Source organism: Pararge aegeria, chromosome 15 (assembly GCF_905163445.1).
Source record: "Pararge aegeria chromosome 15, ilParAegt1.1, whole genome shotgun sequence".
Taxonomy (NCBI): Eukaryota; Metazoa; Arthropoda; class Insecta; order Lepidoptera; family Nymphalidae; genus Pararge; species Pararge aegeria.
In genome coordinates this window covers 1,014,546-1,031,940 of record NC_053194.1, presented here as the reverse complement: position 1 = coordinate 1,031,940, position 17,395 = coordinate 1,014,546, and the positions used below count along the sequence as shown (strand labels likewise).

General features: G+C 37.4%; 1 protein-coding gene across 1 annotated transcript in view; it reads right to left on the bottom strand.

The window, feature by feature from the left end:
- LOC120629960 (vacuolar protein sorting-associated protein 13A-like) overlaps positions 1-17,395 on the bottom strand; it is a 50,258-nt gene that overhangs the window by 10,998 nt on the left and 21,865 nt on the right. Inside the window, exons 27-44 of the mRNA XM_039899055.1 lie at positions 17,231-17,359; positions 16,412-16,774; positions 15,788-16,062; positions 14,366-14,539; positions 13,880-14,199; positions 13,615-13,795; positions 13,260-13,473; positions 12,869-12,979; positions 12,365-12,452; positions 11,384-11,528; positions 10,868-11,002; positions 10,256-10,458; positions 9,321-9,457; positions 8,263-8,505; positions 6,970-7,133; positions 5,661-5,870; positions 4,736-5,008; positions 1,234-1,365 (exon numbers count right to left, since the gene is read on the bottom strand). Coding sequence (XP_039754989.1) covers positions 1,234-1,365; positions 4,736-5,008; positions 5,661-5,870; positions 6,970-7,133; positions 8,263-8,505; positions 9,321-9,457; positions 10,256-10,458; positions 10,868-11,002; positions 11,384-11,528; positions 12,365-12,452; positions 12,869-12,979; positions 13,260-13,473; positions 13,615-13,795; positions 13,880-14,199; positions 14,366-14,539; positions 15,788-16,062; positions 16,412-16,774; positions 17,231-17,359 — 3,497 coding nt within the window. The remainder of the gene's footprint in view (positions 1-1,233; positions 1,366-4,735; positions 5,009-5,660; positions 5,871-6,969; positions 7,134-8,262; positions 8,506-9,320; positions 9,458-10,255; positions 10,459-10,867; positions 11,003-11,383; positions 11,529-12,364; positions 12,453-12,868; positions 12,980-13,259; positions 13,474-13,614; positions 13,796-13,879; positions 14,200-14,365; positions 14,540-15,787; positions 16,063-16,411; positions 16,775-17,230; positions 17,360-17,395) is intronic.

Sequence of the window (17,395 nt, the reverse complement as noted above, 5' to 3'; positions counted from 1 at the left end):
ATATACTAAGACAATACACAAATCGCCATCCAGTCCGAAAGTAGCTTGTGTTAGGGGTACTAAGATAACTGATGATTGTAATATCTTAATATATATAAATCTCCTGTCACGATGTTTGTCCGCGATGGACTCCTAAACTACTTAACCGATTTTAAATTAAATTGGCACACCGTGAGCAGACTGGTCCAACTTAAGAGATAGGATAGCTTAGGTCTTTAATTAAAGTCGCAATTTTATTTTATTGTAAATTATTTGTCTATGATTAATTGACAGTCACAACTCACATGTTATATATATATATATATATACTACTATACTCATTTAAGGCTTAGCGATACTGAATACTTTGAAAACAAAATCAAACGCAGACGAAGTCGCGGGAAACAGCTAGTATTATATATAATAGATCATAATACTTATAATACAAAGATAGACCCTGAAAAACATTAATGTTCATCACACAGACATTGTCCAGTTATGGGAATCGAACCCACGGCCTTGGACTCAGTCGGTCAGTCAAATGTGGACCTAATAAACAATAACTACAATTAATTACTACAAGGTTACTACTGGTAGGTAGGTTACTACTAGTTAGGTACTGGTTACGGCAGTTCTGAATACATTTGTCACCACCCCTTCCTGCGGGAGTCGTACGGGCGACTACGGGAATATAACGGAGAGCGGGCTACTACTACCATGAACTGCAATCCCCTACCCACCTGTCAAGCGTGATGATCATGGTGATGATAACAAACCCTTCCATTGGGAGAGGCCTTTACTCCAGCTGTGGACTCTCAAAAGCTATTGATGACTATTCATAAATAAATAAATATACAACGACAATACAAACATCGCCATCAAGCCCCAAAGTAAGCGTACCTTGTGTGATGGGTGGTAAGACGACTGATGGATTTTCTTATGAATGGTATACATAAAATACTTATAATATTCAGATAAACACCCAGGCACTGAAAAAATTCATGTTCACCCCATAAACATTTTGCAGTTGTGGGAATCAAACCCACGGCCTAAGAATCAGCCACTGCGCCAGTCGGCCGACAATATTTAACCAAAATTAAATCTAAAAAGTTATTATTCTCCTTTAAATATTCTTAAAAAAGCCTGTGCCTAAGGTTGATTTTACACAGACAAAGCCGCGAGGGACCTCTAGTATTATATCACATTAATAAAAATTACAAGGTACAATTTTTTTTTATAGTTAAAAGTGTATACCTGGTGTAATTTGAGGAAGAGGTCATCACACAGGTTGTCGATCCGTATGGGCGCGTCTCCAGCCACGTACGGCTTGAAGGTGATGGTGAAAGGCCTGTCAGTCCCTCCTGTGACATCCACACAGATGGCAGACTGTTTAAAAAAAAGGTTTTATTTTAATATATATATATATGTATATATACGTATATATATATATATATATATATGTATATATATGTATATATACGTATATATATAACTCGAAGCGGTGATAGCCAGCCAGAGAAAAGTCAGAGGTGCGTGCTGGGATTCGAACTGGGCCCCCCGTAAGTGAAGTCGAGCTCCTACCGATTCATTCCAGGAATTAATCACAATTTGTTAATCCTCATGTTAGCAGTTTACTTTTTATTTTGTAGTATACCAACAGTTTACTTTGTAGCGGAACGAAAATACTCAAATATTCACTATATTAAAAAAAACGTGTGAGCCGTCACGGGACGCCTGGCAGATGTGAAACATTGAAATTGTTTTCTGTAAGTTATTGAAGATATTGCATAATGAAAAGATAAAGCATTACAAATTTGTTCAACAAATTAAAATAAAAAATACAACCAAATGGATAAACAGCTCCTTATTGTAAGTCGGTTAATAATCATTATTCATTTTTATTGTTACATACGAAATATAAAAATTCAATCATATAGCGTGGGTCAAAAAAAAAACAGATGAAAGTAATGTATTATGTGTTATCTTACGTAATGTTTGCTGACACTCGCGCGTTTCATGCTCTAACTTAATTCACGCCACTTTCATACCACACTTCCAACTTATAAAGTGTTAAGTAGAATTTCACTTCCCCTCAGTAAGCGTACGTGTTCTAGCAAAATAAGTCATTATTTCCTCGTACATACTTAAACCACAATGTCAATCGGTTTTAGTTTGATTTTATTTCTATGTGCAGTGATTGGAATAAATTGTTGGAGTGGCGATAACTGTGCAGGATGCAGAGGTTCCGAATACACGAGAAATAAACGAGCGAAATATTACTCTGTGCCATCATATAAATACTACAACCGACCGACCTATAGCCATAACAGAGGACCTTTTTACACTTCGTCGCACAGCTACACTCAAAACGACATTGGACCGGCAACAAGACAAAGGCCGTATAAGGTTAGTAAACGACCAACTCACGAAGGTTTGGGAGATGAAGACTTTAATAACTTAATGAAATATCTATCCAATAAAGATTTAGATAAAATCGTCGAATTTGCTGCCGACAAAGAAATTTATACAGATAAATACAGAGATTTGAATGATTACGAATATAATGGTGATTTGAAAAATACTGATTACGAAGAAGACTTACGTCCTTATTCCCAGTTCGAGTATAATAAATATAGTTCTTTCGAAAACCGCAATCCTAATATAAATATGAATTATTTGTATTCTCAAGTACCTATTAATACAGAGGAATCGGGCGAAACTGAACAACTGTCTGTATTAGATGAATATATACAAAAAGAAATTAATGTTATGAGCGACAGAAATAATATATTCACTGATAGCGATACAATGAGAGAAGAACAATTACCAAAACCACTAAATCTAAGGGAGGATGATTACGTCGTGTCGTTTACGAACAATGTGCCTTCATTTGCGAAGCCAGAAACTGATTACAGACTAGAAAACTTCGCAGATCTTCCTTTGATGGAATATGAAAACTCGAAATTGGAAAAAGTTAATTCGTACAGTGTGCCACATTACTCTGTAAGTACTTTTTTGGATTGAGCTATTATCCACCTTTCACTCCCAAACCTTCTCTAAAAAGCATTGATTTGTTTGATGGTGACCATATTATAGGTTATAACTAGTACTTAGTCAGTGCGATATTTTGTTTATTATGTCAGCCTTGATGGCAGATCAGAACAGAACAGATCTGAATACGGAATATAAGCTGAAGGCTAGCAGCTCCCTCTGTGCTTCTATTGCGATGACCAACCCGACTGCCCAGCGTGGTGACTATGGGCGGACTAAAACCCTCTCTCCTGCGGAGAGCACTGCAGTGGACTGTTATAGACTATGAATGTTTATTACATTTTAATAGTAAAATGAGACATTGTATATCTGGGATTGTCCTTGTTTCCAGAAATATTATAGCAATGACTAGCTTCTGACCAACTTGTCAGTGGGGACTTCAGAATTGGGTCCAAAAATAAATAACAAATGTGAAAGTAATAAAAATTAAATCAAATTTACACCAGTTTTATGGCTTGCGTAATTGACAAAAATACCTATAGTTTTGCGTTTCAGCTATTATGTATTTAATATGGTAGAGTCGCAAAATTTATATTTTTGTTTGACGCTTATAATTTAAATTAATATACTCCTATACACAACATCATTTTTATATCAGTTTTTAATCCTACCACGGGAAATATATAATAGATCATGCATGAAACATGCATACCTAATTTCCAAGGTGACTGCCCGCAGCTTAGCTCGTAAAAAAATTTGCCTCGAGAACTACTTAAGGAATCGGGATAAAAGGTAGCCTATGTTCTTTTCCATTTCAATGGCTACATGCATGCCAAATTTCATCCAAATCAGTTCAGTCGTTTTTGCGTGATTGAGTAACAAAAATCCACACTTTCACAATTATAATATTAGGATTAGATCGATTACATAGATTGTAGTTTAAAAGCCTGGTCATTTTTAAGAAGGTCTTTGTACACATAGTAAAAGAGTATGCTGTTAAATACAGGTTTTAAAGCTGCAATAACTAAATAAATCATTTATTTGCAGGTAATATCATCAAGCAATTCCCGACCACGATCACCATCACCAACGCTAGCCTCATCGTCTCTTTTGCCATCGATACTTTCACTTAAAAATGTCCCGGAAGTCGAACCAGCACCTCCAGCTTCCACAGCCAAGGAGCAAAGTGACGCTCATCTCAAAGCCATAAAGATCTGGACTCACAAATCCAAAGGAACTGCTTATACGTTGCATGATGATGGAACATTGTCTCTTGAAAACCCAACAAGACCTAGATATAAGTTCCCGTAAATCCGTTATCTACAAAAATATCTTTAGATGCTTAGGTTATAAACAGTTTGAATTAGATAACAAGACATTATGTAGACTTAATTATTTATTTTCTAGTATAAGTTTTCTTAAAGAGCAAAAAATATTCACGCAATTAATTCACCAGTAAGAATAGCAAATAAATGTTTTAAACTTATTTTAATCCAGTTTTGTTATTTCCTAATGAATAATTGTTAAGTGAAGCGAGTTCATGTAAAGTCAACCTCTCCTGAGGATGCTCCGGTTTCGGAGCGGAACATGCGTAGAGGGTACATTGCCTAAGATCGGTTTGGTGTGAAGTATAAGCATTGAAGAAATTATAAATAACACCATACAGATTCTCCTGCTTTTCGCAGAGTATAGCAAAATTCAGCTTAATTTTCATAATATATCATGGATAATATATCTATTCAAATGCACTGAAAGATAAACTTACTCCTTTATCCATCCTCAGCACAGTAAAGTGGTTCTTAGTGATGGAGAAATGCTGCGACACGACGGTAGAGTCCCGGTACTTGCAGTGCATGGCCATGGAGTCCGTTTGCGGCCAGAAAGGTGTGCATTGCTGGGGAGCAAGGTCCATCCACAGGTCCGCAGCTTCGTTCTCCTCCATGAAGCGAAGATGCTTCTTGGTGTCGTTGTAGATGATGAAGTAGGGGAGTAAGGTGACTATTTTGGTCAGTTGAGGGCACAGTTCGGAGAGAGTTACCTGTTGGGGAAAAGGTTTTATATAAAGAGAAAATTATGGTAATTTTACCTAGAAAGTTATGGTTTTTTTTATAGTGATAGTTGAAGAACCAAACAGATGGCTCACCTGATGGTAAGTGGAAAACCATCGCTTATAAACAGAGCAACCCTTCACAGCGCATGCAAAGAGCACGGTCTACAACATGTGGCCCTGAGCCCATCAATTTGAGGCGAAGGAGTTAAGCCAAATGTGCCTTTAATGACAACGGCAACCACGCCCTACAGCCCGGAACACAGCATTGCAATAATGCTGCTTAGCGGTAGAAATAAGCATAGTGTCTTTGTCACAACTACTGCTACATGGTATGGCTAGAATACTATAAAGGCATATAAAGTCGTGATAAATCCAATATAATACTATCGAGTTTGAATAAACGATAAGATCGCATTAGCGAGATTCCGAAATGTATCTTTTTCGAACAGACGAAAATATTCTTGTATGGTTTTTAGTGTTTTGGTTTTAAATTTCGTTCTTAATTTGGAATGCATCCGACAGAATTACTCCCTCTCTTCGTTTTTTAAGGTAGCGCATTCCATTACACAGCGACATTATTTTACACCGCTCGAGACAAAAAGAAAAATAATATACATAATACATTAATATCCAGACATACATGCAACAACATCCGGTAGTTCAGCCGTCTTTCAGTGTGCGCGCATACAAGCAATCCGGGCGCATGCGCATGGAGTCTAGCAGCCCGCGACCAGCCGGACTGGTGTGCGCGCACCCTTACGCGCTCGCCGCCGCAAGCCCCCGCACCCGAGCCCCGCTCGCACCACAGCAGCGGCTCGTCTGTTAACTCATAACAGGTGTCTGATCGGCCCTGTAAAATGAAAGACAAAAATTAGGTAACTACTGACAGAAATCTCTCTGGTAGAAAATGGAACCAGAGAATTAGATGTTTGAGGCTGTTAAAGCGTTAATGTTGTAGCAGTCAGGTATGTACTTCCGTCATCATCATCGCAATTGATGGACCGCTACTGTAAGGAATTACGCACTCCAGTCTTTGTCTAGCAGCTTTTTTGCTAGTCTCAATAAGGTTTATCCACCGAATCAGGAACCAGTAACCAAAGTTTATTTTTTCGTACATGTCTCATAATCCAACTTTTCGTTACTAATAAGCTTCAAGTTTATTTTAAATTGTAAACAAAGTAGTAAAAATCTACTTACTCTGTTTATTTGATTGTTTTTAATTTTTTTATTACACTTTTTTTTATCTTTTCGCTTTACACTAAAAAGTTATGGAAACAAGGTTTATATTATAAGACAAGTAAAAAAAAAATGAGTATATATTTTACAACTGTGCAGTTCTACGATAAAAAAACAGCCAATATTCAATGTCATCTAAGTGAAAACTCTTTAATCATTGCATACTTCCTGTCCTGAGTTACGGATGCCAAACAAGGGCGCTAACACAAAAAACCCTCCAAAAAATTAGGACTTCATATTGGGCTTGACTAGAAAAGATAGGAAGATGTGCAAAGACTAAAGAGGAATCACTAAGCTTGAAGATGCTGTCATCCTGACCAAAACGTTAAAATGTAGATGTACAAAGGCCAAATGCTTCGCGAGAAACGCGAAAAATTGACCGAAGCTTTGACAGAATGGGAACTTAGGGTTGACTAAAAAAGAAAACGGGTAGACAAAGAAAGCGTTGGGTTAGGTTAGATAACGATATCGGAACCGGGACACCTGGAAACACCTGGAGGATGCCTGCCTATGCGTCAGAAGATTCGCCGATCACAATAAACTAAAGTGCGAGACATTAGTAGTTAATAATTTACATTTATTCATTGTACATACTATGTATCAGCAAAAAAGGCTTTATTTATTTTAGTTCTGCAAATTATTTTAATTTTGTCGATCTCAAAGTTACTTTATTTATCTTTTGCATTGAATGAAACATGAAAGCAAACAGTCACCTTAATCTGCAACGGCAGGCCCGTCTTATTGATGAGCCAGCACGGCGCGTACAGCAGCAGCCGCAAGTTGGGCCCCCTCTGCAGGCGCGCGCGCACGATGAGCCTTTTGTTGCCGCCCTCCGTCTCGCACTCGGTCGACATGCTTATTGTCTTCTCTGTCATATCTGCTCAAACAAACGAGAGATAAAAAGTGAGCCTTGGCGTCATTGGACGCCTTTGATTTATTTATTATTTGTTTATTCATTATTATTATAAATTAGAACGGCAAGAAGACAATTACAGTAATAAAAAAAATAACACAACAAAAAGGAAAAACATAACAATTAATCAATATTAAAAAGTCCACCAGTCCGCACTGAGCCAGCGTGGTGAACTATGGCCTTAAACCCTTCTCACTGTGGGAGACCCGTGCCCTGTAGTGGACCGGTAATGGGTTGATTTGAAAAAGAAAAAAAAAGACAAATTAAAAGAATTACTGATCACAATACTCCAGAAACTCGCGCATGGTCTTCATACATTCATCAGCAAACACAAAAAGATCAGGTTTAGCCATCATTGATCGCAGACAGCATACGAGGTATTGGTGGAAGAGCTACTGTGCGTGCGGCAGATACCACAAGTATTTTATGCAGGAAAAAACAATCTTTGATCTCGTAAACCATTTTAGTAACATTACTAAGTGAAATATACACAGTGGGGAAGTGTAAAATAATCAACAAGAATTAAGAGCCCACTTGTTTTCAGATTATCTCTAAGCTTAAGAAAGTGCTAGTCTATACATAGAAAAACCTATGCAATACTCGCTCTATGTGAACATGACATAGAGCGAGAAAGTAGAGCACTCAGGTGCAATTAATTAAAGAAGTTAAGATAACGCTGTGGTAATCGTACTGCCCAAAACTTCCATTCGGGAAGCCTTTGGTTTAATTATTTACCAAAAGGATGCAATATAACAATGGCTTCAGAATGTTGTTGGGCTTGCTGTGGTGTTGCTCGCCGCCGATGTTTGCAGAAGAGTGAACAGATGACTTTTATGTCATTATACGAAAGAAAACATCGTCGCTATTGACAAGGCTGCGCTCAAACTCTTACTGACCATGTTTGTGAGCTAAATGGACTCACCAATCTTGGAACATTTAATTCGAGTTTTGGTGAGACCTTGTAAAATTTTTTTTTTTTTTTTATACAATTCTAACAATAATGTGAGAAGATCGTTATCCGCTCAATTTTCTAAATAAACAATTTATTATTTATTTAAAAACCTGATAAACATACATAACATGGATTACCTACCTGGAGAATACGTAAACGTCCCAGTCCACGGCAATCCAAGATAGTATATCTCTAAAGTCAGTTTGTGAGACTGATTCGGTCGCAACGTGTACACGTGGGCCCGTTCTCCAGCTTCAACCCTGACCTTTACGTGCCCTCCTGATAGCTGGAGAGCGTGTGGTAGCCGGTTGTGAACTCCCAGTGGAGGCAGGATTCGGATTAGCAGGTTTGGTATAGAGCGAGACACTTTCTGGGATTGGCAACCTGTAACAAAGGTTAGAGAAAAGGAAATAATTTATAGTAACTATCAAGCGGTGATAGCTTAGTGGCTTCGGCTTTCCTTTCGCGGAGACCGAGTTCCCCGGCACGTACCAATACCAGTACCCGGTAAGCAATTTTTATAACACTTGCATCGTGAAGGACAAAATTGTGAGGAAACCTGTATGCCTGAGAGTTCTTCATAATGTTGTCAAATGCGTGTGAAGTCTACCAAAACTTGGACATCGTGGTAGACTACGGCCTAAACCCTTCTTATTCTGAGAGGAGACCCGTGTGCTGTAGTGGGCCGTTAATGGGTGGATGATGATTAACTAACAACGTATGATAAATCAATGCCACTCCGTTCAAATTGCTTACGTATTAAATTAGAACAAAGGTGGTTATTTCACTTTTTAATTTAGATAGTTTAACATGCAAGCTGATGTATGATTTAAGCTGATGTAAGGCTAAGTTTGTTGAAGGCTTCTTCTTAGACCAGGACGCGTTTGGAACCCTCGTAGCTTTAGTTTGAAGTTTACGAATGTGGTTATCGCCATCATCTCACTACCGTGTAATTCTTATGTACGCATCAAAAGTGCCACCCATGGGCCTACTTGAATAAAGATATTTTTGACTTTGACTTTGACTTTGACTATTCTTTGCATACCCTGCGAAGTCTTGCTCTGTTTATAGGCGATGGTTTTCAACTTACCATCAGGTGTTCTATCTGCTTAACGGACCGTTAACTATTTTATACTATAGAGAAACGTATCTTATGAGAGAGCATAACAGACAGTTTTCTATTGCCACTTCTTGCTTACCTTCAACAGGAACTACTCTCATCGCGAAGACTCTGGGATCGTCATCGGCCATCGCAGGACACACTACATCGCGAGCACTGCCCAGTTCGTTGACTAGTTCCATCCACCAAATTCCTTGAGTCGCTGCTTGATAGCTTCTGTGAAAAGAGTAACTGAATTAGTGACTTTCACTGAGTTTACCTCGAGGCTTTTATATCGACACGAACTTATTCTAGCATTTCTAATTTTCTCGTCATCGGGTATTCTGACATTTTCATTAGCACTTCTCACGGGATTTTCTTCAAGTGGCTTATTCATGACCAAATGAATAGGTTTCCCTGACGCAACGGTGAGCGTTTTTTAATTTAAGTCATGGGCTGGGAAATTTCGAAATTTATAATTTCTGAATTTTCTCTGGTATGGTCTGGTGGCTTTGGCTGTGACTAGTTACCACCCTACCGAAAAAGACGTGCCGCCGTACCGTACCGTACCGTACCGAAAAAGCGATTTTGTGTTCCGGTGCGATTTCGCGTGGAAACCGATTAGGGGTATGACTACTATACTCCCAAACAGGTTAGCCCGCTACCATCCTAGACTGCATCACCATTTACGTATTAAAGGTTAACTTGTAGTGGAATTTAGAAAAAAAACTTATATTAAAGAAATAAACCGAAAAGTAGTAGAGCATTTTGTGACGGACCTCTCTTGTCAAGATAAGTACAACCGCTATTTATGCTGCGAAGTAGCATTGATTTGTTCCGATCTGGAGAGTGTGGTTGCCGGTGTAGTTACAGGCACATGAGACTAACATACGCCGCAGGTTGATAACAGATCTTTGTGCAACAAGTTCTTGACATGCCCTGCGAAATGTTGCTCTGTATATAGGCGATGGTTTTTCACTTACCATCAGGTGGGCCATCTGCTTACTCAAGGTTAGTTGGCAGAAAAATACTTACTCAAAGTTAGTTGGCAGTAAGAAAAGCTTGCAATGATAAGCGACGTAGAGCGGCACGTTGTAAGTGTCATGAGGTGCAAGCACGGCCAACCGCAGCAGCCCACAGAATGGGTTCCGAACCGATCCTACGGGTTCTTCCCCGGCCGCTTCTAGGTCTGATTGGCGGTAGAGCAACTCTAGGGTGTACGATGTTTCATTTCGGATCTGGAGAAAGGTTTCAGTTCTACATTATTTTATCTTATACTAATATATAAACCTGAATAGTTTTTTTTTTATTTTTTTGTTTATTTACTTGAACGCGATGATCTCAGTGTTGGATAGCTTCCGCTGCGTGCGCTGCGTAAACGTTTAAAGTTGCGATAAAATCATGTATGACAAAGTTGTTCCGGACACAGTCGCGAGGTACCTAACGCTATTCAGTGGATATGCCTAGAATTCCATTGTCAAGATATGTTTCAAAAGTTCAGATATACCAAATTATATCGGCAAACCTTTGTTGAAGATATTGAAAGACTAGAATAAGGTCTTGTAATAATAACTAAAAAAGAATCTTTCAGAACTTAACAGAGAAAAACTTTGAATGTACAAAACCAAAAGTTTTTTGCCACTTTACCTGTAACGGCGATCTGACGATAATTTTTTTATTGTTGTATTTAGAATTCCTCTCCACCACAAGGTAGTACCGGGTCCCATTTTTACTTGGATGTAACACATGAAGCTTCGACACTGAGCGTTGAGGGCATATAATCTATAACGATAATATATTGTTATTACAAATATTTTCGTTTTATATTTGGTGGGCCTAAGTTCACAAACACTTGTAAAGTCTACGTGTTTTATTATAACGAAGAGCTATGCCAAAGCATAATACCTGATAAAGCCTTTTAGTGAAAGGATTTTTCTCTTTCAACTCTAATCATCATCATCCGCCAAGTAACAAATAAATGAATGATATTTGACGTCTCACTCGAAGAAATTGAGAGATTTAGAGTTCAGAATCTGATGTTAAATTTGCAGAGTTCTTAGCTGTGACGCTGTATATCGTTGTCTCGTAATACCAGCAAAACGTTTTCCTTTCCATTTTATCTAGAAGGTATCAATACGAAGGCTTTAATACGAAGTAACTTACATTAAGATGATCGAAATCATGCAGACGAATGGACAAAGTTTGATCAGTCAGTCGTCGTAGCAGTTCAGCGGCAACGGGCGGAGCTCCCGGAGACTCACGCTCAGTCCCTGCAGGCGCGGCGCTCGCGGGGAATCCCCCTTCAAAACTAGCGAGCAAAATAAATTCTTTTTTTTATGCATTTTAAAGCAGACAGTTTATTTTTGAGCCCACTGGTACCGTTTATTGGATTAAAAAGCAAACAATTTATAACAGCAAATGGGAAAAATATTAGTCTTGTCATAATAGTCTACAAAGAACCACGCAATCATTAAAAAAGTAATTTACTGATTTTTTTGCGTTTAATTTTCTGATTCTCTCAATGTCTTATTAATAATCTTTATTATGCGTGTTGCGTTTTTGAAATTTAAATATTTATCAATTTAGTGTTGAAAAATATCGTCTTTATATATGACGACTTTGAAGGTGGGCCTAGTACTAGGCCTAGCCTAGCCTAGGTAAAAACATTAATAAAAATTATAAAAAAGCAATTTGTCATCTCTCGTTGTAAACGCGTCTCATTGTAATATGGATCTTTGAAAAATTTGATCGAAACTGTAATGTTTCGTACTAGATGGCGTTACAGTCGCTATAAGCCTGATATAAAAGGCATATATATTTATTTCGGCATTGGCAGTAGGAGAGCCGTAACTAAATAGCGCTCAGGCTGCGATTCCTAGAGAGTTGCAGGTTCACATCCTGTCGGATCTAAAAATTTGTATATGCATTTTAAATTTAAACTTACTTTGGGGTGCAATGGTGTCTATCCTTATAATCGATATCGTGGGCTACATTTTATTGATGAAACCTTGATTACAACATCGAAACCTCTAAGTAGTTCGAATATTTTCTTGCCTTTATACTTACTTACCTCTTTGGATAAGTTGTTTATTAGTCTTCAATTTACACTGATAATTTTTTGGCTCTCTGAAAAAAAAAACTTACCAGTCCCATTCGTCACTAATATCAGTCATTTCATTTTTAGATTCCTTTTCGTCTTCTTCCAGCAGATCAGCTCCGGAAGTGTCACAGCCTTTAAGATAAAACATTTGAAATTACCTTCCACGCCCAGCTTGGCAGGATATTTATTTATTTATATATTAGGCACACAAACATCATACTCATTTACATTTAAAATATTATCACATACAAAACAATGCAAGTACACAAAATGAATATTTAACGTCATGTTTATGAAACAAAAAAAAATATAAATGCTGAGCTTAAAACAAATATTCATAAAACTAAGCAAGGAATGATTATCCTCAACCATCCACAAAAGCACGATGCCGAGGAAGGTTCAGGAGACTCAAGTCTGCGAGACTTGGTAATTTTGTAATTTTGTATTATCTTGAGTTAATCGGGGCATTTCTGCTATCTGAACTTTTAAATCGTATCAAGGAACTTATAACTTTAATCATATGATTCGCTTCTTGATTATGAACTTACCAGGTGTACTTGGTCGGCTGGAATGATCATAGTCAGCCACAGCTAATACACGATCGTTACCTGCTAGATCAGTTTCAGCATGAGTTCGTAAATGTACTGTCGATCCTGGACCTGCAGAACCAAAAAAGTGTTCATGTATATCAGAGATTGCAATACATTTATTGATATTATTTTCCTGACTGAAAATGCAAACGAACGAATGAAAGCATTTTACGATTACTTTTCGAAAATAGGCACATGGTAAAATAACGTATACCCCTACCTGAATACCAGTTCCATTTATTTATTACCAGAGTACATTTTAAAGATTAACTTTGAATACAAACCACTTAAATGGCAAATGCTATAACATTGACTTCTGACGACAAAGATTCTAATAACAAATAAGTACCTATATCATTTATCAACTGCAATCCACTCTCGGCAGCAACTATAGCAGTGACGGCAGCAGTTCGATCTAATATTGCATTTGACAGAGCTTGTAACGCTCGAACAGCAGCAGGAGCTACTGTAATGTTTAACGGTGAACGCGCTTCAAGCGCTACATAGGTGCAAAGACGAGATTCTTCTATAGATGACTCTACGCTGTCTTCTCTTTCTGGTTCCTAAAATACATTTAAAATTATCTTAGATTCAAAATACGTATGAAACTTTTTTACTTTTAGCTATATCACAAATACTATTTACTAATATTGTATTATTTTAGTAATTTCAACTTTCTACAATCAACAACAATAGACATTTACCTGAACAGTGACACTTTTGTTATCGGCTTTCTTTTTTTCTTCTGCATCTACATAAGTTACAGGCTTTCCCTCAATTTCATCCTCTTCCTCTTCATCTTCTCGTTCACTCGCCTCAACTTCACTCTGCTCTGGCGCTGAAGAATCTTCATCGTTACTTAAGTCATCGATGCTCGAGTCGCTACTAAATTTTATAAAAAAAAGTACCAAAAGTTTAGCATTTAAAATTTTACGTTGACTATTTAATATGCGTAAATGTAACACTTACTCGGTAAACAAGTGTCCTAGAGCATTAGACAATTTTTCCTTTCCATTTTCATTGTCCGAATCCGATTCTTCAATATCTAGTGCCTTAAGGAAGGACATACTACACGCGTTAAAGTCGACATTATAAGATTTGCTGTCTTTCCCATGAGGATTCTTTATAAAAACCATTTCGTTGTCCGTATCTGCTTCATCGGCAGATGTTTCTGATTCAAATTCGTTTTTCTTTTTAGTTTTTCGTATTGGCTCTGCAGGGATAGTGTCACACATTGTGTTCTCTTGCTTTTTAGTGTCAAGCTGTGAGGACATTGGATATGCTTTCGCCTGAAAGTAAAGAATTTAGTAAAAGAATTTATCGATGTATTTGATTGTCAAGTTTTGTTCAGATGCAATTTGATTGTAGTACTAATACTATAAACAATATGATCACATAGGAAATTAAAATGTATGAAACATCATATTTGATAACAGATGTGGGACGAGGACAAACCTGAAAGAGAGTAGCAGTGATTTCCCAAGGCCTCTGGATATTGTCCTGCATTACTGGCTCAAGCAGCGGCTCCCACGCATCCAGGCGTTCATTGTAGGCTCTCGCTAGTGCACTAAGCGATCCTCCTCCATGCAATTGTCGCGACCAATCATGTAAAGATATCTCGGCTGAGAGCTGTAAAACAGTACATACTTAATTCGGGCCTTTCTTGCGGACTATATATGATAATTACTAGCTTTTGCCCACGACTTCGTCTGCGTGGACTTTAGAATTGTTTCTAAATCTTCGTTCGTTAATAATTTTTAATCCCATCACGGGAACTATTTGAGAGATCGGTATAGAGAGTATATAAAATATATGCCCTTTTCCATAGCATAGGTGACATGCAAACCAAATTTCAAAGCTGTCTGCCCGCGGCTTAGTTAAGAAATCGGGATAAAAGGTAGCCTATGTTCTTTTCCATGTCAAAGGCTAAATTCATGCCAAATTTCATCCAAATCCAGCTCCAAGCTTAGCTGTTATTGCGTGATTTAGTAACAAACATCCACACTTTCACATTTATAAAATTAGTAGGGTAACAGAGCTCAATCCTTACTTGTACTACAAGTACAAGTATATTATCCTTACGTGCGAAAGTATTTATTTATTTATTTGTCGTTTGTTTGTCCTTCCTTCACGCCCATTTAGCATAGAGTTGAATTGAAAGGACAGAAAATAACATAGGCTACTTATTTTCCCAGAAAACACGGATGAACAAAGCGGGCAACAGCTAGTTATTTTATAAAATCTTAAACATTTATCAATCAAAAACTGAGTACCAAAAATTCCGAAAATGAACAATTTAATACTTCGCTCATCAATATTTGTGATTAAACTATGATTTCATTTGAAGTGTAACTGTAGTTATTATTACTTATAAAGTAGCTGTCCAAAAACCGGTTTCTCAATGGCATCATAAAGGGAAGTTATAGTCTTTACATTGTTACGCAGGATAAGCCTCCTTCTGCAGTGTTTTAATTATAACATATCTCCGGTGTTCCTCTGATAAACTGGCACCCAGCGCAGCAGGCCGATTCTGCAGGCATACCAGTCAACCAGACTAACCTATTAAATCTACCAAATAACCTATTCATTCTATATTTTGCATTCTAAAACCTAAGTTTCCATCTGAGTTCATTTAACACAGTGGGCAGATATCATTGCGTAATGTATAATAATGGTATGTACATAATTTGATGGCAACTTCCCACAGTGGCTAGTTAATTTTGGCGTTAACAGAGATACAGAATAGCCCAGCAGGTGTTCATGGGTACCACATGCTTGAATGCTTACATTGAACGCAAATTAAATGTATAATAGTATTTATATGACTGAAATGCTGAATTTTGTTGATTTGAGTGGAAATAACGAAATTTTATTTACCTTAACTAACAAAACAGGAATTCTAACAGTGTGTTCAATCTCGAAGGTCAACCGAACAACTGGTATAGTTATCACGAAAGTCTCAGATGGATTAAGATTTGGAAACTTTGGCTGGATGTAGCTATCCTCGGCGTGGAAACCAACGTAGGGAGTCAACTTTTTAGGTAACCAGAGATCTTCGTCTTGTTTCTCTGACCGGGGGTTGTAGGTGGCAAAGTTGAACAAATCCTTCTCGTCAGGAATCATCAGTTCTGTTGTTATTTCTTCTATAATATCTAAAACGCAACAAACGATGGTAAGTACTTAATGCCCAAACAAATATATTATGAATTTAAATTGCAAGTACGTCTATGTCCAAATTTTTGCTGGTACAACCATTATTGCTGTTGCTGCTGTTTATTCTGAACAGGACCTTAATGGCGTGCGACAGGAATGTTAAGAACTACCTATTAATCAAGCAATTACATCTAAGGTGCATGTAAAAATTATTACTGTTGCTGATAAGTGTATAGAATCTAAGTTAACTGGCTAGCTTGAGTACAGACGAGCGTGAATCAAGGTAAATAAGCCCTTTGTTCTTCAGGTTGTAAGTTCTTGTTATAGCAAGATCTTGGTTTGACTTACCCATAACAGTATGCACAGTAGTAGCAGCTATATGGACATCAACCTCCGAAACGGAGAGACGTACCATAATTCCCTCTTCAACATTCTTGAAACTTTTAGAGAACTCTAAATCACACGGCTTTAGAACTAATTGCGGCGGCAAATTCTTCAATTTAGATTGCAATTTTGACATTACTTGAAGACCAGCCAGAGATATAACTAGGCTTTCAGTTTTTGAATGACTAGAGTAGTCAATAAGGAGTTCTGTACGTAGTAATAATGCGTGACCTTCGGTTTTCATTAAATCAGTAAAGAACATGACTTCAGGCTGACGACATTGTACGGATATAGATAAGCTTGGCATATCTTCTGATATTGAGGTTGCTGAAATGGAGGAAATTATAATTGGTTTTTTTTAGAAGTCTTTATTGCACAAACTTCTTGCGATAATATTAAAACCATCTGCTTTTGAAGATTGTTAGAGATTTGGAATTACGAATTTCAGAGGGAAGGCTAAAATTTGACGGACTTACTATAGTATCGTGTGTGACTAGCAGGGATATTCTAAGGGTTGTCAGAAAAAGATCGTAGATTTTGTAGTTGATATCTGAATACTGGTTAATTAAGTAATAAATTATTAAATTCAACTCGAGATCAAGCATACATAATCATAACCCATAATTATAACATAACATCAATAAAGCATAAGTTAAATGAGATGGCGCATATGGTAAAGCGCCAGGAACAAATAATTTTGATGCCTATCATAGAAGTTGTTACTCATTTAGAGTTTCTGGTTCTTGTAGATTTCAAACCTTTTGCATAATAATTAAGTTGTACCTGTAGAATAATATCCGCTAGTTGAATCGCTAGAGCTAGGGAATCTAGCTGCTCTGTTATTATTTGAGCGTATTGGAGCGTCGCCCACGTATCCATGGTTAATCACACCGCCTTCTAATGTCTTGTCCCCTTTAGAAAAATAATTTTTATATAGTCCATTAGGTA